We start from the raw sequence: 20,334 nt of genomic DNA, 5'->3' as shown, positions 1-20,334 counted from the left end.
GGTGAGTAGCCTTGTGTTAACTCCTGCCAGCTTTGCCTGGGGAGAGCTGTCACCTGTGTTCAAACCTACCCAAATCATTTTGCCTTCTTTCTGTTTCCTCTTTGCAACCTTCAGGACTTGTCTCTTCACTAGAGCAGCTCAGAATAACTGCTTTTTCCCCAAGAGGAGCTGCTGCCCTGAGAGGCAGCAGGGTGTCACAGCAACCTGATTCCTGAGGGTGCTGTTGCTTCAGGAGTTCTGCCTGCAGCCCCTTGGCTCTGTAGGCAGCATACAACATGCCCAAAGGAAGAGGACAAGGAAGCAAGAAAGTCTGGGCAGTGCAGGGAGGGGAGACCAGTCAGAGTGGCTACGTGATGGTGTAGAGCTCACAGCAGCAGCTCAGCACAGCCACCCTCTGGCTGTTCTTCCTTGCAGGAGGGAAGGGTGAGAACTGAGCAACTGCTCATGGTCTGGGACTGAACTGACACTGAAACTCTTCATTGCCACATGTTGCTGTAAAGGATGGGCTGCAGCAACGAGCCTGGAGCTGGAAAAGCAGCAGACTAGAGCAGAGCTTCCCTCTCCCCACTCAGGAGGCAGGAGGAATGCAACAGGCATGCTCCCCCAGCTCCCTGTCTGCCTTGGCTGAGCCCAAAGTGCACCTGTGTCTCTTCCTTGCCAAGATAAAAGGTTTCAGGCAGGTAGGTACAGGCCAGGGCTGAGGTCCTGGCAGGGTGTTGTGCAGCCTGGCTGCCTCCTGCAGCACCCAGCCCAGCTCTGCAGCAGCAGCCAGGGTGGGCAGGACACCTCAGGGTGCCTGGCACCCTCCTGCCCCCAGTGCAGGAGTGAGGCAGCAGGCAGTGCACCAGGCCCCTGCCTTGCTTGTGCTGCTTACCCCAGCACCAGACCTGAGCTGCTCTCCAGTGCCAGAAGCCACTGGGACCAGCAGACCCCAGGACAAAGCCACGCTGTTGGGGAGCTGTGGAGGATGAGCCAGGAGGAGGTGAGTTCCCCCCTTCCCTTGCTGGAGCAGAACCAGCCCTGTACCCCCACAGGAGCAGCTCTTTTGTCCCTCCAGCCTGTAAACCCCTTGGGGCAAGGGCTGTGTGGGGCTGCCTGCACACCCTTTGGTGTCATCAAGCCCTGCTGCTTCCCGTGGTGCCAGGGCCCTCGGTGCCCTGCCCTGCCCCACGCCACGGAGCTGTGCAGCTGCAGCAACCTCCTTCTCAGGCCAGCTCCTGTATTTCTACAGCGAATTTTAAGCCCTAAAAAAGGGCTTGGGCATCTTGTAACAAAACTTGTTTGACCAGGGATGGAAACATTTCACTGACCCAATTATTCCCTTTACTAGGAATCAGTGCTCAGCCCCGGGCAAGGCACGGCTGGAATGCTGCCCCTGACACAAGTCCCACCACACCAGTTCCATGGGAGAACAGGCAGGAAGCTGATGGAGCAGCTGGCAGGGGTGTGACAGCCACGTAGTCAAGAGCAGGCTGGATTTCCTTCTGTGCAGGAGCCCCCTGGACTCCCCCTGCTGTGGTAGGTACAGCTCAGACTCTGTGTGATCAAGTACCAGCAGAAAAAGTTTGTCAGGGCTGAGAGAGGCCCCAGCTGGGTGCCTGGGGGAAGCCTTGCCCCTGTGTGTGTGCCCATGGGCACACTCTGCACCCTCACTCATAATACACAAAGGAGAAGTCCCAGAAGGCAGCAGTGCCAGGGCGCTGCTTCGCACGAGCCGAGCTCCGCTGGTTGATGTACTTCACAAACTTCAGCGTCTCCTTGTCTCTGTACACTAAGGCCAGGCAGTTATCTTCTGGGTTCACTGTCAACAGCTGGGAGACATGAAAGCAAGGGAGGAAATTAGGGAACTCCCAGAAATACTGAGGTGGGAAAAGCCCTTTGAGATGGAGACTCAGCTGTTTCCCCAGCACTGCCATGGCCACCACTCAACCACATCCCTCAGCCCCACAGCTCCATGGAATCCTTCCAGGGATGGAGACTCCCCCAACTCCCTGGGCAGCCTGGCACAGGGCTTGATGACTCTTGGGGAAAACAGGAATGTGTCCAGGTGGGGCTGGAAACCTCCTGAGAAGGAGCCTCCACACCCTCCCTGGGCAGCCTGGGCCAGGGCTCCCTCACCTCAGCACCAAAGCACTTGCTCCTCCTGGGCCAGGGGAACTGTTTGTGTTCCTGTGCCCATCACCCCTTGTGCTGTCCCTGGGCACCACAGAGCAAAGCCCATCCCCATCCTCCTGACACCCACCCTTGAGGCATTTCTCAGCATTGCTGAGGTGCCCCTGAGCTCAGGCTTCTCTTCCCCAGGCTCAACAGCCCCAGGGCTGCAGCCTTTCCTCCTCACACACGTGTTCCAGCCCCTCAGCATCTTGCTGTCCCTGCCCTGGCCTCTCTGCAGCAGTTCCCTGTCCCTCTGGAGCTGGGGAGCCCAGCACTGGACACAGCACCCCAGATGAAGCCTCACAAGTTATGCCTCTTTGTTGCAGCCAGCACCCCATGCTCTTACCTCTTCATCTTCACCTTTAGCAATGTAGGAAGTGAAGCCACCATAGTCTGGATCCCAGTCTGGAAACAGAAAAGAAAGATTCTGTCTGGTCTCCCCACCCCTGCCTGAGCCCCCTGTGCCCACCCTGCTCCCACACTCACTGGACACAAGCTGAGCCCCAGTCTGAAACCCAGTCTGGTTTCTTTCCCTGCTGTTCAGAAACAACTTGAAGCAAATGTACCAGATTTTCCCTTTCACCACAGTTGGGCTGTTGAGGGTCACCTGTGGCTCTGCTGCTCACACACCCCCAGCTGTGCCACACACAGGCGAGAGGCTGCCACGTTAATTCCTGGCTGGTGCTTTCAGCTGGGCATCCTGGGCTCCCTTGGTCCTAAACACTTATGTTTGGATTCTTGTTTTCCCCACCTAGCAATCCTAAAACACCCCCAGTAGCTTGTGAAAACCCTGGGCTTAGTGAGTGGGGATGTGGTGATGGCTCTGAGGAGAAAAGGGGTGACAAGGAACCCTTCCAGCAGGTACCTGCCCCCACGGCCTGCTGCCGAGGGAGAGGAGGAGCCAGGCAGCCACAGCCTTTCCCTCTGCCCCAGCGCCACCTCCTGTCCCAGCCAGGAAAGCTCATCCCGAGGCCACGCTCCCAAACCTCAGTGCAGGGAACTACTGAAACCAGGGCTCATGCAGTGAGGGACAAGGAAACAAGTGCACGGAGCCCTTCTCTGGGGGCAACAGCAGCCAAAGCCTGGCTTTGCTGAGAACGGAGAAGCCCTTCCTTCAGGCAAGCCTTGTAAGGAGAGTCCACTTACCCTGGCAGCCACAGAAGAAGAGCAGGTCAAGAGCAAATTCTGTAGCTTGAGCATCATGGACTAGAGTGTAGTGTCGGTGTGCCCAGCGCCTCAGCTCCCCCGCGCAGCTGGGCGGCCCCGAGCCTGCGGGCACAGAGGCACAGTCAGGCTCTGCACTGCCTCTGCCAGCCCCAGCAGCGTGCTGGGGGAAGGAAAAGTCAAACCACACATCTCAGCTGTTAGCTTCTTTTGTAAAGTCTGAGCAGAGGGGAGCAGGGAGGCCGAGACTTGCTCTTTGAAATGGGCTGAGCTGCCGCGTGCTTTGGTTTTCATTGGTTCCCCTTTTTTTGCCTCAAGATTTACAGGAGCATTCCCAACTTCAGGAGCCAGCAACCTTTCTGTTCTCAAAGTACTGACCCTGCCAGGTGCTTCAGTGAAGAAGGACACTGCTCTGAGCTCCCCCTTCGTGTGCCACCCCAGCAGGTGTGTCAGAATTTGGGGAAAGCCCTTTTCTTTGGGTGTCTCTGTGCCCTAGCTCAGGTTTTGATCCATGCAGCTCCCTCAGTTTTAAAATCACATGGCAAACTGAAGAGGCAGAATGATCAGCTGGGGCAATGAGCAAGGCAAAGCCTCTGTAGCAGGCAAGTGTTCTGGGGGGATTTGCAGGAGGATTTGGGTTTTTAGTACCTTTTATCCCAGCACCCACTGACTTGCCTGCCTGTGCAACAGGAGCATTTTCAAACACTCCACCCTAAGCCACTGTTCTAAATAAACTGCACCAATGCAGGAAGCCAAAACTTATCTCACCTTTTATAGTAATGACATCTCATTGCTGACAATTAAGTGGTTCCTGGGGCTGGGAGCCTTTTCTCAAAGGTGGAATCCCAGTTTTGGTGTTCTAATTGGTTTTACTTCTGACCTGTTCACTTTATCCCTTTTGATTTGGTCTCACACAAGAATCTACTTGATATGAAGCAGGAGTGTAACTACTGGCATCAGATTATTGGGCAATTCATTAACTTCTCCTTCCTCAGCCATGCCTTAACTCCCACCAAAATCTCACCCTTAAGACTTAAGGCTGTTCAGGTTAGTCACTGAGTCCAGACTCTTCTGCAGTGGTCACTTATTTTGGATACCCAGTCTGTGACAGCCTTTGTGCTGGCTGCAGTACAGGGTGCTGTGAACATCACTGGCAATTCTGCTGCTCACACTCTGAATGTCAGGATTCTGCTTAAGTCCTTCCATGCTGCTGCTCTACTCACCCTTCTGTGCCTCACTCTCTTGTGCCTCAGGGATGCTGTCAGGCTGCCCTGGCTGATGGGGAGGGCTCTCAGTGTGTTGCTTAGTCTCCTGATCAGGTTTGGAATCACTGTGCTCAGCAGTGTCTGCTGCTCTTCCTTCCCCTGCATCTTCTTCCTCATCAGAGGGAGCCAGGAAGTGCAGCTTTAGGCCAGTGAAGTTGGAAAGCAGCAAAAACAAGGCCTCGGAGCGTAAGAAGTGCAGGAACTGCTTCAGGATGTCAGGGAGGCTGTCTTCCTCTGCTGTCTCATAGAGTCTGAAAGAGAGCAGGGCCAAGAGGGACCATGTCCACAGGGCAGCACCAGCCAGGGCAGCCTCGTGGCAGCTCCTGCTGGGCCTGAGCAGTAGGTGCAGGATGCTCTCACCCCCCACCTTTTATTGGCAGGTCCTCGGCTGCTCCACTGGATATCTTTGTCCTCCAAAGCTCCACAAAGCAGCTGGAATTTCTCCTTCTAGGAGAGAAAGACAGTGCAGAAACATTTACATTGAGCTCCCAGGTCTACCCTGGTGTGCTAAGCAGCTGTCCTCTGCTCTCAGACAAGGCATTCTACTTCTGTTTTCCCAACTTGAGTCACCCAAGCACTGCAGTGAGGGGCCCAGCCTGGGTGGGCATCATGTCCAACAGGTATCAAGTGGGACTTGATTGTCTGCTAGGTGAGAAGGTGGCTTCACTGAGATACAGATGCCCAGTAAAGCTGAGTCCTCAAGCACCAGTGCTCAGGCAGGCAAAGAGGTTCCACCAGCAGAACAGCTGAGGTTTGGAAAGAGCCTCTGGAAGTCACTGGGTCCCTTCCCCTCTCACAGTGTTTGAGGTGCCAGCTGAACAAGCAAGTCCCTTCCCAGCCTGCAGGACATGTGGTGCCTGCCCTGTCACCTCCTGTGGCAGGCCATGGCACCCCTGGGCTCACCTTAAGGAAATCTTTCAGGAGAATTTCTGATCGCTCCTCAAATTCCTCCTGGATCTGAGCCTGGGAGTCCATGTCCAAATAAACTGGGTTGATCCACTCATACAAGATTTCATGCTGGAAGAGAAATGGATTTCAATGCTGAGTTTGCAGAAGTATCCCCAGTGTCTCCTGGCCCAGTGGCCACAGGGCTGGATTCCTCCACACACACACATTCCATCCCTTTCTCTGTTAATTGTACCCTGAGCATTTGCTGCATCCTCTGCCCCACTGTAGGCATGCAAACATGTACAGAGTCAAGAAAGGCACATGAGAAAGAAACCAGCTGGGAATTATGGCCAGGAAACAAAAACTGAGAATGGGCCAAGCTAAAGCATCCTCAAGCACCAGGGCACAGAATCCCCAAATGGTGGGGACTGGCAGGGCCCTGCAGAGCTGCTGCAGCCCCAGCCCCTGCTCCAGCAGCTTCCCCTGGCTCAGGGGGCACAGGAACGTGTCCAGCTGGGGTTGGAAACCTCCTGAGAAGGAGCCTCCACACCCTCCCTGGGCAGCCTGGGCCAGGGCTCCCTCCCCTCAGCACCAAAGCACTTGCTCCTCCTGGGCCAGGGGAACTGTTTGTGTTGCAGCCTGTGCCCATCACCCCTTGTCCTGTCCCTGGGCACCACAGAGCAAAGCCCATCCCCATCCTCCTGACACCCACCCTTGAGGCATTTCTCAGCATTGCTGAGGTGCCCCTGAGCTCAGGCTTCTCTTCCCCAGGCTCAACAGCCCCAGGGCTGCAGCCTTTCCTCCTCACACACGTGTTCCAGCCCCTCAGCATCTTGCTGTCCCTGCCCTGGCCTCTCTCCAGCAGTTCCCTGTGTCTCTGGAGCTGAGGAGCCCAGAACTGGACACAGGCCTCCAGATGAGGCCTCACAGGGTAGAGGAGAGAAGGAGAACCTCCCTGGCCCTGCTGCCCACTCTTGATGCCCCCAGGCTGCCATTGGCTTCTTGCCCACGAGGCCACATTGCTGCTCATGGTTAGTTTGTTCTCCCCCAGCACTGCCAGGTCCCTGTCCCAGAGCTGCTCCCCAGCAGGTCATCCCCAGCCTGTGCTGCTGCAGGGGGCTGTTCCTCCCCAGCTGCAGTATTCTGCATCCCAAAGTGTTCCAGGCAGCTGAGAGGAATGGAAGTGCAGCTCAGAGGGTGCAGGCTCCTTACTCACATCGTGGGGGATGTGTGGGCTCCTGGGCAGGGCAGCTTCAGGCCGGCGTGCTGGCCGGGCCAGGGCTGGCCCGTGGAACCAGCCGCTCACGGACAGGCGGCACTTCCCCGACAGCACTTCTGACACCTGCAACAACAGCCAGCAGCACCTCACTGTTCAGGGGTCAAAGCTGGGAAGAACCAGCTGTAACAGGCACCATGGAGACTGATGAGGAGATGGACCTGACTCTGCAGAGCCCTCTGCACACACAGAGCAGTCAGACACGGGCTGTAGCAGGCTGGGTTGTTCTTGGCTCACACGAAGTGGGCTTAAAGCAAACTTGGGTGTTCAAAGCCATTGTAGATTTCCAAGATCCTAGTCCAAGCTTTTAACCCCAAGCTCTCTGCAGAATCTATTCCCTCTCTCTGAGAGCTTTGAGTAATTCTGACAGGAAAGGGAATGGTATTTGAGCTTTCTGCCACTTGTTCTGTTGAAGGACCAGCTAGCACAGCTTAACCTGAAGGCTCACAACACACCGAGCCTCTGCAGGCCACAGCAGCCTGTTGGTCTACTTCTTGGTCATACAAACCATCAGGAAGAGCATTTGCTTGATACTTTGGGCTCCAGGTTAAAGGTTTACCTATCTGCCAGCCTAAGAACAACCCCTCTGTCCTGGCATTTAACCTGGCCTAGGAAGCCCTTGGGTTTTTGCACAGTGATGGCCACCTCCTGATGTCATCACATTGCCCCTTGAGGCAGGTTGGGCTAAACTGAACAGCTTCACCTTCCAGGGTGGGATACTGCAAGGGCAGTGTAAAGACAAAGCCATCCCCTATGGCTGCTTGCTAGCCACTGTGACCTTCTGAATGAGCACAGAATTCTCTGCACTGTGTTTCTGTCTGTGCTTGTTTTGGTCTCTTTTCAGAGCAGTCTGATGGAACAGAAGGAAGAAACAAAGCTCATTCCAAAAAGCTTCTGGCTGTTACTGTCACAGAGCTATAGTGGCCTTTTCCTTGGATGACTTGGAGGTGTTCTAGGCTATCTGGAATGGCTGCTGCATCCTCAATCACCTGAATTGCCTGTGGTAACATGTCAGAGACACGGGACTCTGAGCAGTGCTAAGGGCATGGGGTTCAGTTTAGGTCAGTGTGAGGCAGTCTCAAGGTTAAGGGGAGTGTGGGCTTTCATGACAAGGTTAAATCAACTACCTGAAAACAATCAGGGCACCGATCAAGTAGATGCTTTTGTTAATTAACAAAAGACATAAATGACACAAAAATCAAGCCCTGAGCAATGCAGGTGAGGCCATGAGCTACATCACTGATCTCAACTCTTCTCCAACCTTCTGCTCTTTGGCCCTGTTTGTTACACTTGGTGTTCTCTCAGGTGCACAGGAGCTTCAGATTTCAGTCAGGTGTCTGTACCATTGCAGCTCCACAGACTAGTAAGTGCTACTTAAACTGGGTCAGCATTTCTACTGCCAAGTCCTGCACTACATCCCTGTTACAGAGGGGCTTGTGGAGCTCTTCTGGAGCAAAGCTGTGGTATTCAGATGAAACATGTGAGCTAGTTCAAAACAAGCAAACAATCTCTCTGATCACCACAGCCAAATGCACAGCAGTGGCTTGCCAGAAGAGCAACACAACACAGAACTGGAGACTTTTCATCCTCCAGGATGAGGAAGCTAGTCTGAAGTTGGCTTTGTCAGTTCTTGTCCTCCTTGGAGCCCTGCCTTTAACATGAATACCCATTCCACTCATGTTTCTTCTCCCTCCCTCCCCATCAGGACTGCAGTAATGCCCAAAGTGAATAACCACCACAGTGAGAATCAACAAGTGAACAAGAGGCAGCTCCTTACCTGGTGGAAAGAGACTGGAGACACTTCAAAGAAAACCAGGGTGTTCCAGGAAGGCACTAATGACTTGACAATTTGCTGTGGCTGAAAGTGCTCTGAGGAAGAAGGAAACATACTGTGGGAGACATGAACTGGAACTCACCAGGAACTGCCATTTCTCCCTGACTTCATCACATTGCACCTGGTGAGACACCTGGGTGTAAGGGATGGAGCTCAGAGCTTGGGAGGGATCAGGGGACTTCTGTTGCTGGAAAGGGAAGTTATCTCCCAGCAACTTAGCTTTCCAAGCACAGCTACTGGCATCACCCTGCCTCCACTCTTGCAAAGCAATGGAGAGAAAAGGGTGTTTCTTTACTGCTGTCACCATCAGCATTGCCTCAGAGCCCACCACAGCCCACCTCTGAGGTGCAGCAGCTTCTCCACACAAAGGACAAACTCTTTATTTCCCTTCTACTGTTTTGAGGAGAATGTTGCTGCAAGGGGTGCATCAGATTGCTCTGTTCCAGCCCCCTGGGGCTGAGCTGGGAGCCCTCACCATCTGTGCCATAGAGATCCAGCGTTCCTCCATCGCTGCTGTCCCAGGGTGGCACAAGGTACAGGATGAAGGCAACTCTCCGACCCTCCAGCTCATCATCATGGCACAGCAAGACATCTGCAACGACACACTGCTGTTTGGCTGCAGCAATGCCTTCCCCTGCCCCCCTGATTCATCCCAACAGCTGCTCTCCACAAGGATACAACAGCACAGAACACACCAAGAGCTGCATTTGCACTCCTCAGCAGCACCAGGCTGACGTTGGCAGGATGAGTTTCTGTGGGATTGCACTGCAGCTGGCAGATCAGCACACTTGGAAGGTACAGGCAGTTCCCATTAGCACACTTGGAAGGTACAGGCAGTCCTGACATCAGCCACCCCTCCCCAGCTGCCACTGGGCACAGCAGACAGAGACTCCTGAGTTACATTCAGGCTCTTTTAAATACAGAGGGACCTCATCAACATCTACAAGTGCATCAAGGGCGTGTGCCAGGAGGCAGGAGCCAGGCTGTGCTCAGTGATGCCAATGACAAGACAAGGGGCAACAGGGACAAGCTGGAACAGAAGAGGTTCCAAAGCAACACAAGGAAGAGTTTCTTCCCTGTTGGGGTGAGGGAGCACTGGCAGGGGCTGCCCAGATGGGCTGTGGAGGCTCCTTCTCTGGAGACATTCAAACCCAGCTGGATGAGCTCCTGTGTGCCCTGCTCTAGGTGGTGCTGCCCTGCCAGGGGGGTGACACTGGATGAGCTTTGGAGGTCCCTTGCAGCCCTTGAAGTTCTGTGATGCTGTGTTTGTTGCAGAAACAGAGGGCAGGGGGAACACAAGAGCTAAACTGACCCCTGGTTGGACAAAGGTCTTTTTCAAGTAGAGCTGAGAGCAGTAAAGCTTTCCCCTTTCATCAGCCATTTGTCATGACGAGATGAGCAAGTGCTGTTGTAACCTGGGCTCACAAAGGTGACATTTGAACAAACTCTACTGGACACATCACCCTTTTGCATGGAATCAGGCACACAGACACAGACTATGAGTGTCTGAAGGGGAGAGAGCTTGCAGCAGCACTGGGCCCACTTAAAGCCATCAGCAACAGGCTTTCCATGACTTGTACTTCATTTTCTGAGGCTGATTTGCTCCTGATGGCTTCTCAGCCCCTTTGGAACTGGAAAGGGGCTGTGGTGAGTTTTGTAATTGAGTATTCTGTAGACATTTCATTTCCTACACAGGCACTTTAGGGAATGGATTAGTATAGACTGACCAGTATACTCATATTTTGCACAGGAGATGTCAATGATTGGCTCCAGCTCAATCTGGGTCACAGCAGAAAGCCACGCTCTGAATTCCTCACACAGGGCATGCCTGAGAAGACAAGCACGAGATAAGTGTCCTTATGAAATGTGTCACCATCATGTACTGTCTCCCTCACAGTTCTCTCATAGTTAAAGGTGCAGTTGCTACCAGTGACCATGTGTGTGTACTGCAGGGCCACACACAGCTGGCCAGGAACCAGCACAGCATGCACTGACAGCAACCAGCAGCCAGTGGTAAGCATGGCAGATTTCTCTGGGGTGCCCAGGGACAGCACAAGGGGGAAGGGGCACAGGCTGGGACACAAACAGCTCCCCTGGCCCAGGAGGAGCAAGTCCTTTGGGTCTGAGGTGAGGGAGCCCTGGCCCAGGCTGCCCAGGGAGGGTGTGGAGGCTCCTTCTCAGGAGGTTTCCAACCCCAGCTGGACACGTTGCTGTGCCCCCTGAGCCAGGGGAAGCTGCTGGAGCAGGGGCTGGGGCTGCAGCAGCTCTGCAGGGCCCTGCCAGCCCCACCACGCTGCGGTTCTAAGTGACAGGGCTGAAGCAGATCACACCCTCCCAGGGGCACCCGCCAGCCGCGGCTTCTCCCCTCCCCGTGGCGCGGCGCTGTACCTCAGCGCGGCGACGTGCGGCTCCGGCCTTCCCCCCAGCTCCTCGGACTGCGGCGGCCCATGCAAGAGAAGAAGGGACGGGGGTTAGGGCGGACCGGCCGCGCTCGCCCGGCCCGGCCCGGCTCGGCTCGGCTCGGCGCCCACCTGCCGCAGCGACAGCAGGTCGTTGCACCGCCTGCGGAACTCCAGGCGCAGCAGCTCGTCGCGCAGCGCCTCCGCGAAGGCCGAGCCCGCCAGGAAGCCCGGGATAACGCCGTGCCGGAACGGGGCCGGCTCCAGCACCGCCGCCTCTGCAAGGGAAACGCCGCTGCTGAGCGGGGGAGCGGCCGTACCGTGCCGGAGCGGCTCCCCGCGGCCCCAGGCTGGGCCGAACCGTGCCGGAGCGGCTCCCCACGCCGTGCCGTACCGTGCCGGAGCGGCTCCCCGCCGCCCCACGCCGGGCCATACCGTGCCGTACCGGCTCCCCACCGCCCCACGCCGTGCCGTACCGGCTCCCCGCCGCCCCACGCCGGGCCGTACCGTGCCGGAGCGGCTCCCCGCGGCCCCACACCGGGCCGTACCGTGCCGTACCGGCTCCCTGCGGCCCCACGCCGTGCCGTACCGTGCCGTACCGGCTCCCCGCCGCGCCACGCCGTGCCGTACCGGCTCCCCGCGGCCCCACGCCGGGCCGTACCGTGCCGGAGCGGCTCCCCGCCGCGCCACGCCGCCGCCGCCCGCTCCCGCAGCGCCGTGTCGCCGAGGCCCGCGCAGAGCTGGGCGCGAGGCGCCTCCTTCCCGCGCTTCTTCCCCGGCGCCGCCGCCGCCGCCGCGCGCCGCTTGGCGCCCATGGCGCGCGCCTCCACAACTACCGCACTACAACTCCCGGCAGCCCGCGCGGCGCCCGCCGGGCCAATCGGAGCGCGGGTGGGCTGGGGCCGCGCGCCGCTGGCGGGGCCGGTCGCGCCGGAAGTGCGCGGCGGACGGTTCCGGCGGCGCGCGGGGCGTGAGGCCTGTGGCGGTCGTTAATGGCGGACGCCGATCCCGCCGCCGCGCTCTGAGCCGCCGCCGCCTCCCGCCCCGCCGCCGCCCTCAGCATGTCCGTGGTGCCGCCCAACCGCTCGCAGACCGGCTGGCCCCGCGGGGTGAACCAGTTCGGGAACAAGTACATCCAGCAGACGAAGCCGCTGACGCTGGAGAGAACCATCAACCTGTGAGCGCAGCCCCGGGCCCAACCGCGCCGCCGCTCCCCGCGCTGAGGGCAGAGCGCCGCCAGGGCCCGGCCGCCGCCCGCCGACCCAGCCCCGCGCCTCGGGGGCACCCAGCCGCCGCGCCCTGCGCCGCCGTGGGGGCCGCCGGCTGCCGGGCAGCGCCTCACGGCTGTACGGGAGTGGCGGCTGCCCCGAGCAGCGCCTCACGGCTGTACGGGAGTGGCGGCTGCCCCGGGCAGCGCCGGCAGGGAGCGCTTGGATGTGCGGGACATGGGCGTCCCTACGCGCGTACCCTCGGGCTGCGGCCGCGCTGGGGCAGGGGCTGGCCCCGTGCTCCCGCGGGGATGTGGTTAGGCGGGCCCCGCGTCTGCCGAGTGTCTGGTGCAGGTGTTGGAGCTCAAAGGAGCTGCAACCTGAGGAAACTTGAGTCCTGTCAGAGATCCAGAGTCTTTGCTGATATCACTTAGTGACTTTGTATGGGAAGGCACAGATTGTAGCTTCTTCTAGGAAGCTGATGGATGTGTTCTTTGCAAAGTGCTGCTGACAAGTTGCAGAAACAGCAAAAAGTGACTGGAACAGTCAATATTCAGTCTCAGTTAACCACAGACTCGTGTGCTGCAGGGTTGGTATAGTTGGGGTTATTCATAGAGCAAATCTTGTGGAAGCTCACATATTAACTTTAGGGAGTGGCATGTTTTTATAGTGATTCTGAAGAGAGGACTCAGGAGGCTGTTGTCAGCATCAGTTGCATTTGAAGTGTGGGCTAAAGGGTCTGGATGTGCAGGTTGATGTCCCCAGGCTGGCAGAGCATGGCTCAGTGTAGGAGAGTGTTAACAAAGCTGCTTGTGAATGGAAAAATAGAAGTGGATGGGAAAGGAAAGCTGGATGGTGAAAGTGAGGGAGCTTGCTAATACATGAATCTGGAGTTGGGAAACTGCTTTGGGTCACTTGTGCACATGAGAAGGGGCTCAAACAAGCATCTGCCTTGTGATTTTTGCCCTGTGAGGTGGGGAAGAGTGTGCTGCTGCTCTGAGGTGATTGTGGTGGGAAAAGAACACCTGACAGGGTGTATCTCAGGGAGAGCATTCCCTGGGAAATCAGTCCTTCCTTCTGCTAATTGCTGTGTGCCACAAGTCAACACAACTTGTTGCTGCTCTGCTCAGAACCTGTCTTCCTCTCTCCTTTTTTGACTCAGCCATCTGATTCTGTGAGATCTGTGTGTGACTTGGGCTTTATTGTGCAGTAACATTCTCCTGTTGCTCTCTGGGACTGGGCATTTTCCTGCTTAACCTTTCTTTTCTGACTTTTCAGTCCCTCTTACCTGCAGGAACCACTGTAGTGTCACAAGAGGATGCAGAGGTCCAGCACTTGGCCCAGCAGAGTGCTCTGCTCCAGCTCTTGGTTTTACCCTGGTTGGGGTGGACACTCAGCATTTCTTCTCTTCTGTGATCCAGATGTCTGATTTCCCCCTTCAAAAGAGAACCACTTCTAACAATTCAGTTCTCAGGCTCTTCATTACTTCTGCAGAACCCCCCCATGCTGTCCTGTGCAGCTTCCTCCCTCCCTCCCTTCTTTCCCAGCAGTGCTTTTCTCTCCTTTTCCTTTCCCAGCTCCTCTCAGAGCTTTGCAGTGTGGAGTTCAAAGTCAGGTGGCTGTTGAATAACAGCTGCTGCTGGTTCTGCTGGGCTCCTTTACTTTTGAATGAGCATCACACCAGTGTGCAGATCAGCAGGACTCTGTGCCTGTGTGTATCAGATGTCTTATAGTCCAGATCTCCTGTTACAGGGGCCTCCATCCCTAGTGCAACCTTCTGTCCCAGCACTGTGTTCCCATCCCCTCAAGCACAGAAGGTTGTCCCTCAGGGTAGATGCTGTGTCATAGGGATTTACATTTAGATTTCTTGATAGGCAGTAACATTTTTTCCCCCTGCTTGTAGGTATCCTCTGACCAACTACACCTTTGGCACCAAGGAGCCCCTGTATGAGAAGGACAGCTCCGTGGCAGCTCGCTTCCAGCGCATGAGGGAAGAGTTCGACAAGATTGGCATGAGGAGGACAGTGGAAGGGGTTCTGATTGTCCACGAGCACAGGCTGCCCCATGTCCTGTTACTGCAGCTGGGTACAACCTTTTTCAAGCTGTAAGTGCCTGTTTCTTGAATGGAACTTTTAGTTTGTTGTCACAGGTGAAGGTGGGTGCCAGAGGTTAAACTGGGGCTACCTGATGGACGGGTTGACTGGGATTCATTTCTTGCTGAGATTTACTCTGGGAAGACTCTTCTGAATGGTGTATTTGTCCCACTCTGCTTGTGAGTGGGGTGACCTGGTTTGGAACCAACTGGAAATCTTAATTATGGTAAATCACTGTGGTGAAATGCTGTTTGCAGCTCGTTTTCCATAGTTGTTGTGCTTGCATTGCTAAAGCTGTGGTGCTTAAATCTTATTATTAACAATATTGTTGTAGCATTGTTGTTGTTATGCTTAAACCTGCTTACACCTTGGCTGCAAGTGTGGGGCAGTGGAGCTTGAGCAGTAAACCTTCTCTGGAGGCCTTTAAAACCCACCTGGATGTGTTCCTGTGTGACCTGATCCAGGTGGGACCTGCTTTGGCAAGGGGGTTGGGCTTAGATACTCTCTAAAGGTCCCTTCCAACCCCCACCATTCTGTGGTTCTATGACTGAGTGAGCTGGAGACAGCATCTGGATTTGAGAAAATGCTTCAGCTCATCTCAGAGTCACCACTGCCAGAGGGAAACTGTAGTGGTTGGGTCATACAGTCATGGTGATGCTGCCTGTTCTCATTTTTCTGAGCTGGGTGGGCCTGAGTTAAGTTTATCCTGCTTGTGTTTGTGCTCTTACGTTTTTAACACTTACATTGTTCTCAGTTTGGGTGTGTGTGTGAAATCTCATGTTATACCCAGATTTGTTCCCTGACATCTTGATTTGGGGGGTGTTTTTGCACCAAATAGGTGGGACTCAACGTTTTACAAAGCTGCAATGATGAGATGTGGGTTTGTAGGGACTTTTCATTAAGCTTGCATCAGATGCAGGATGGTTCCCCACATGAGTCTGTATTTTCTGCTGTGGTGCTTTGAGATGAGAACAAACACCCTCAGTATTTACCACTCATTCTGCAACTCCTGGTGCTTTTATGGTATTGTTAAAACTTCAAAGCATCCCAGTGATTACCATGGATGTTGTTACACTTTGCCCTGCTGAAGTGCTTTATGTAATGGTTGTTTTTCTTAAGGGCCATGCATTTCAGTGTGGGGCTAGGTGAAAACTATCCCTGCTCTCTTCCAATCCAGCAAAGCTTGATTTGGAACTTCAGGCTTACAGGCCTTGGGTGAATTTGTAACTCCCTGCCTGGAAGCACGTCCAGACTTACCTCTGAAAGTCAGTAAATGCAACAGAACATAACTTTCATTGTTGGATTTCTTGACAGACCTGGTGGTGAGCTCAATCCAGGAGAAGATGAGGTAGAAGGGCTCAAACGCTTAATGACAGAGGTTGGTTTTCTCTCCCTACCTTGCATGATTTTTAGGGTGAACAAGAGAAGCCCAGAGCATGGCAGTAGTTATTTGTATGGGTTTGTGATGTTAGCACAGTGGTTACTAGATAGGAGTTAATAAATCAAGCAGTAGTTTGCATTTAGCTGCATCAAGAGTGTGACAGAGTGTGACTGGCTGACTCCTACCTGCTGCTCAGGCCCCGTGGTCTTTGGAGTGTGGCTTTTTTGGCTGGCTTCAGGCAAGTGAGTGTGCAGATGGGCAATGAAATAGGTTACAGAACACAGCTGATGAGGACTTGCCTTTAAGACAATCTTCCCAATGCACCAATTCACCTCCTGTGCTCTCTGAGCAACCCACACTGATTCTGTCAGGTGGCACAGCAAAGCATTTCATTCTTCCTGCTGGTCTGATGGGACTCAGTTAGCTGAATGCAGCCTGGGATGTGAAATGCTCCCAGGAGTGTCCCTGACCTGTCAGGGGAGGCTTTTACTGGAAAATAGCACTCTCTAGAAAACTGCTGTTAACATTCAGTTGAGAGCTGTTGCAGGGCAGTTCTGAGCTGCAGCAAACCCTTACTACAGCAAGTCTTCATGCTTCCAGTGTATGTTTTCTAAGCAAATAGCCTTGGGGTAGTTGGAGTTTGACTGTGAGTGGATTTTTGGTAGATACTGGGCCGTCAGGATGGTGTTCAGCAAGACTGGGTGATCGATGACTGCATTGGCAACTGGTGGAGACCAAACTTTGAACCTCCACAGGTGAGTACTCGCATCACCTTCCCATCTTCTTCAGTCTCCTATTGATTGTTCTCCCCAAAGCCTCCAACCCACCAACTGGACTTTGTGAGTAGTTAGTTTTTCTGGTTTTTGCCTATTTCTTCTCCTTTCTGTGGCTGAGGAGGAACTACCAACTTGTGCTTCTTCTGGAAACTCTTGTCTTGCCTCATCCTGATGGCTGAGAAGTGATGTAATCACCTCCAGCCTGTGCTGAGCCACACACACCATTTCACAGCACGGTAGGGGTTGGAAGGGACCTTTAAAGATCATCCAGTCCAACCCTCCTGCATTTGTTCTCCTTGAACCTCAGAAATTCCCCTCTGCCCAAGGGATTTCCATTCCTGGTGTAGTCACAATGGCAACTCTGGTGCTGCTGTGTATGGAACAGAGACTGAAAACACTTGCTGTGATGCATTTCTGTCTGCTTGGGTTGCTGTAACTCCTCCTGAGTATTGGTGCTGCTTCAGAGCTTGTCAATAGTTGTGACAGCAACAGGGTTCCTTTCTGACTGTTTTCTTGTCCTAGTAGTTGATCTGCTGCCAGGAAAGACCATTCTGTGACACCTTGAAAGCTTGCACAGTGCTTGATAACTTACACAGTAGCACTTAAGACTGCACAAGATTCAGAGCTCTGTAAAACCAATTCTCATTGGGTTTTTTTTCTTCCAGTATCCCTATATCCCAGCTCACATTACAAAACCAAAAGAGCACAAAAAGCTTTTCTTGGTCCAGCTTCAAGAAAAGGGTAAGTGTTTGTGTGCAGCAAAAGGCTGTATTTGTAACAACACCTCAGTTCCTGAGCCTCATGCAGAGAGGTGTGGTAGCACTTCTGAGTTCAGCTGCTTGCAGTTGATGGCTACAAAGATGTTAAATGCTGCTATGAGGGTAGGTGACCCTTTGAACACTTCAGAGTTCCTAGTAAATGCTCAATCCTGCTCCTGCATCAGTATGTGCACAGCAGATGAACCCCAGATTGATTCATTTCCTGGTTAAACCTACTCTAGTGCTACGTGTAGTGATCTTGTTCTGTGGTGTGGGGGGATGTTAATGCCTTGGCTCTGTGTGTGGTGGTTTTTCTTATTCATCAGCTGGGCTGTGGAGTCTCCTTCTCTGGAGACATCAAAACCCATCTGGCTGAGTCCCTGTGTGCCCTGCTCTAGGTGGTGCTGCTCTGGCAGGGGGGTTGCACTTGGATGAGCTTTGGAGGTCCCTTCCAGCCCTTCACATTCTGTGATTCTGGATTTGTTTTTAGCTTTGTTTGCAGTCCCCAAAAATTACAAGCTGGTGGCTGCACCGTTGTTTGAGCTGTATGACAACGCACCAGGATATGGGCCCATCATTTCCAGCCTCCCTCAACTTCTGAGCAGGTATATGTGATGATTTAGTTTTATTACAGACCCTGGGATTACAGTTTGCTGTGGAACACCAGAGCAAAGCCAGGCACTGCACACACTGACTTGAAAAGGCTGCAGCTGCCCCAGAGAGTTTAGAATCTGCCTCAGACAAGATGTGATGGACAATTACATGTGATGGGGTTTTGTTAGACTTGCTGTAGCATCTTTATAGCACAAGTATCTGCAGGGACAGGTGTATTTTTTCCTTCCTTTGCCCTGTGTACACACTCTTTGGCTTTCTTTTGTGACAAAGAGTCTCCAGAGCTTGCTGGTCTCACTGGTTGTTGTTCAGCAAGTGCTGAGAAGTGCCAGGGATCCCACAGCCTGGCAGCTGTTACTCTGGGATGAAAAGAAGGGTCTGTCAGCAGCATGTTGGCACTGGTATTGCTCATAACAGGCTGGTATCGTGCTGCTTGTCCTGGTTTTGGTGGTTGTAGAGGTGGAGGCTTCCCCTTCCCCCTGCTTTAAGGCCAGCACATCCTTTCTCCCGAGCCACCAGCAAAGCACTGGCTGTTGTGCAGCCAAATACCAGTTGGTACCAGAGCTACAGACCCTTCCACAGGACAGGTCTTCCTTCTGGAAGTGGAGGTGGAATCCTCACTTTCATGATGTGAATGCTGTTGAGAAGAATCAGCTCTTCTGTTGAGTATATCCATGTGTCACTGTATGCAAGGCTGGCCCTGACAGTGACAGTTGCTGATGGGGGAATGTGTCTCACTGGCACTGTCAGATCTATGAAGCTTTCTTAAGAGAGGAAATGTTAGTAATTCCTTCTGCACCCTGAAGAGACTGTGTGATGCTCCTGCAGGGCTGGCTGTTGAAAGTGCTGCTTCCTGCTATGCTGTAATGCTGTCTGGTTAACCAATACACTGTGGTCTGTCAGACTGAGGCTTGGGAGCTGTGCTGCTTCAGCCCTGGCTGGGTGCCAGGGGCCCACCAAGTCATAATGTCACTGGGCAGGGGAGAGAGAAATATAACAAGAAGTTTGTGAGTGGAGCTAAGGACAGAGAGATCACTCAGCAATTGGTGTCACAGGCAAAACAGACTCAACCTGGGGAGAAAAAGGTTTCATTTATCAATGAACCATCAGAGCAGGGAGATGAGAAATCAAACCAAGTGTTAAAACACCTCCCCCCACCCCTCCCTCCTCCAAGACTCTTCCTCCCTCCCCCCAGTGGCATGGGGATGGGGGATATGGTCAGTTCATTGCAGATGGACTTTGCTGCTGCTGCTGCTTCTCAGGGAGACGCCTCCTCACACTTCCCACTGCTGCACTGTGGGGTCCCTCCCATGGGAGACAGTCCCTCACCAACTGCTCCAGCCTGGGGTCCTCCCAGGGTCACAAGTCCTGACAGCAAACCTGCTCTGGCCTGGGCTCCTCTCTCCCCACAGGCTGCCAGGGCCTGCCAGGACCTTGCTCCCACGTGGGCTTCCCACAGAGTCACAGCCTCCTTCAGGAGCACAAACAAAACACTCAGAAACCTCACTGAAATGGAAAGAATGGCAGTTCCTCACTCTGTACAACCCTTTTCCTCATAGGTTCAACTTCATTTACAACTGAATCCCTGAGGAGGTGACAGAAGCCGTCTCTGTGAGCACAGCTTTCAAACGTAGAGCAAAGAATCCAGTGACACCAGGAACTGTTGGTTTGATGTCCTTCTTTCCCTGAAGGCCACTGAAACTTTCTACTGGATGAATAGGAAAGTGAACCTTGACTGTTTAGGTAGTGGGATGGCAACGTGATCTCAAGAGTTTTAGTCACTTTTCATTGTAACACTCACCCATTTCTTTTGTACAACATTAAACAGAATGCCTGTGGCTCTGCTGGTCTGGTGTCTGGGTTTCTTTGGTGGTGTGGGCTTTTTGCTTTAGCTACTTCCAGGTACTTCTTTTAAACCCTTTTACTTTTTCCTTCAGGAATACAGATGAGTCTGGAAGCAAGAGGAGGACCTAAACCGTTCAGGGATGATTTGGGTGCCCTGATCTGCATCCCTGAGCAGAGAGTTAGTCTGAGGGAGGGATTAAATAGTCTATAAGTAGGTGCAATATTGTTTGACTCTTAACTTGGAGAAGAGGGTTGGAGTATGAGTCCTTAGAGGTGAGTGTAGCTTTTGTTCAGAGCTTACCAGAACTGATCTGGAGGCATTCACTGGAGGCATTCACTGGTTCCACAGAGGGGATGCAGCTTGTATCTCTTCCCTCTGTGCCCCCTCAAGGACAGAAGAGCCCAGCAGCTGCTGTTGCACTGGCCTGAGCCTCAGCTAAAACAGGGAAACTAATATTGTATGTTTTTCTACAGCTGCAGGACAGAGTTTGGGTCATGTTGCAGTGTTTTGCCAGTGCCACACATAAGTGGTTCCATGTGGTGCTGAGCTGCAGCAGGAGACCAGCGTGCTGTCATCCTGCAAGGGATGCCCCTGACACCCCTCAGCGCTGCAGCCTCTTGCAGGTAGCAGGTACCAGCCTGTGCAGTTTGGGTTTTTCACATGCCTGGCTGGTTTGTGTA

The 20,334-nt window shown here is 53.9% G+C and overlaps 2 protein-coding genes across 3 annotated transcripts; one reads left to right on the top strand and one right to left on the bottom strand.

Annotated features, from left to right (window-relative positions):
* Nucleotides 1–1,202: 1,202 nt before the first annotated feature.
* On the bottom strand, nucleotides 1,203–11,795 carry OGFOD1 (2-oxoglutarate and iron dependent oxygenase domain containing 1). The gene is made up of 13 exons (XM_062007114.1): nucleotides 11,642–11,795; nucleotides 11,113–11,258; nucleotides 10,970–11,016; nucleotides 10,309–10,409; nucleotides 9,057–9,173; nucleotides 8,525–8,616; nucleotides 6,688–6,813; nucleotides 5,487–5,600; nucleotides 4,951–5,030; nucleotides 4,542–4,834; nucleotides 3,301–3,423; nucleotides 2,501–2,559; nucleotides 1,203–1,811 (listed from the first exon to the last, which is right to left on the bottom strand). The coding sequence occupies exons 1-13, from the start codon at nucleotides 11,793–11,795 to the stop codon at nucleotides 1,650–1,652; spliced, it is 1,614 nt and encodes a 537-aa protein (XP_061863098.1). The 3' UTR covers nucleotides 1,203–1,649.
* A 137-nt stretch (nucleotides 11,796–11,932) lies between these two features.
* Nucleotides 11,933–19,646, top strand: NUDT21 (nudix hydrolase 21). 2 transcript variants are annotated; one of them, XM_062007486.1, is made up of 7 exons: nucleotides 11,933–12,157; nucleotides 14,092–14,292; nucleotides 15,596–15,659; nucleotides 16,328–16,417; nucleotides 17,104–17,179; nucleotides 17,687–17,801; nucleotides 19,368–19,646. In XM_062007486.1, exons 1-7 carry the CDS (start codon nucleotides 12,042–12,044, stop codon nucleotides 19,387–19,389), a joined length of 684 nt encoding a protein of 227 aa, XP_061863470.1. In that variant the 5' UTR covers nucleotides 11,933–12,041; the 3' UTR covers nucleotides 19,390–19,646. The 2 variants fall into 2 exon arrangements, with proteins under 2 accessions (XP_061863470.1, XP_061863471.1); XM_062007487.1 differs by lacking the exon at nucleotides 17,687–17,801.
* The last annotated feature ends 688 nt before the right edge of the window (nucleotides 19,647–20,334 follow it).

The sequence above is a fragment of the Colius striatus genome, chromosome 14 (assembly GCF_028858725.1).
Source record: "Colius striatus isolate bColStr4 chromosome 14, bColStr4.1.hap1, whole genome shotgun sequence".
NCBI lineage: Eukaryota > Metazoa > Chordata > Aves > Coliiformes > Coliidae > Colius > Colius striatus.
Note: the sequence above shows the minus strand (reverse complement) of the source record. Positions and strands in the feature narration are given on the sequence as shown.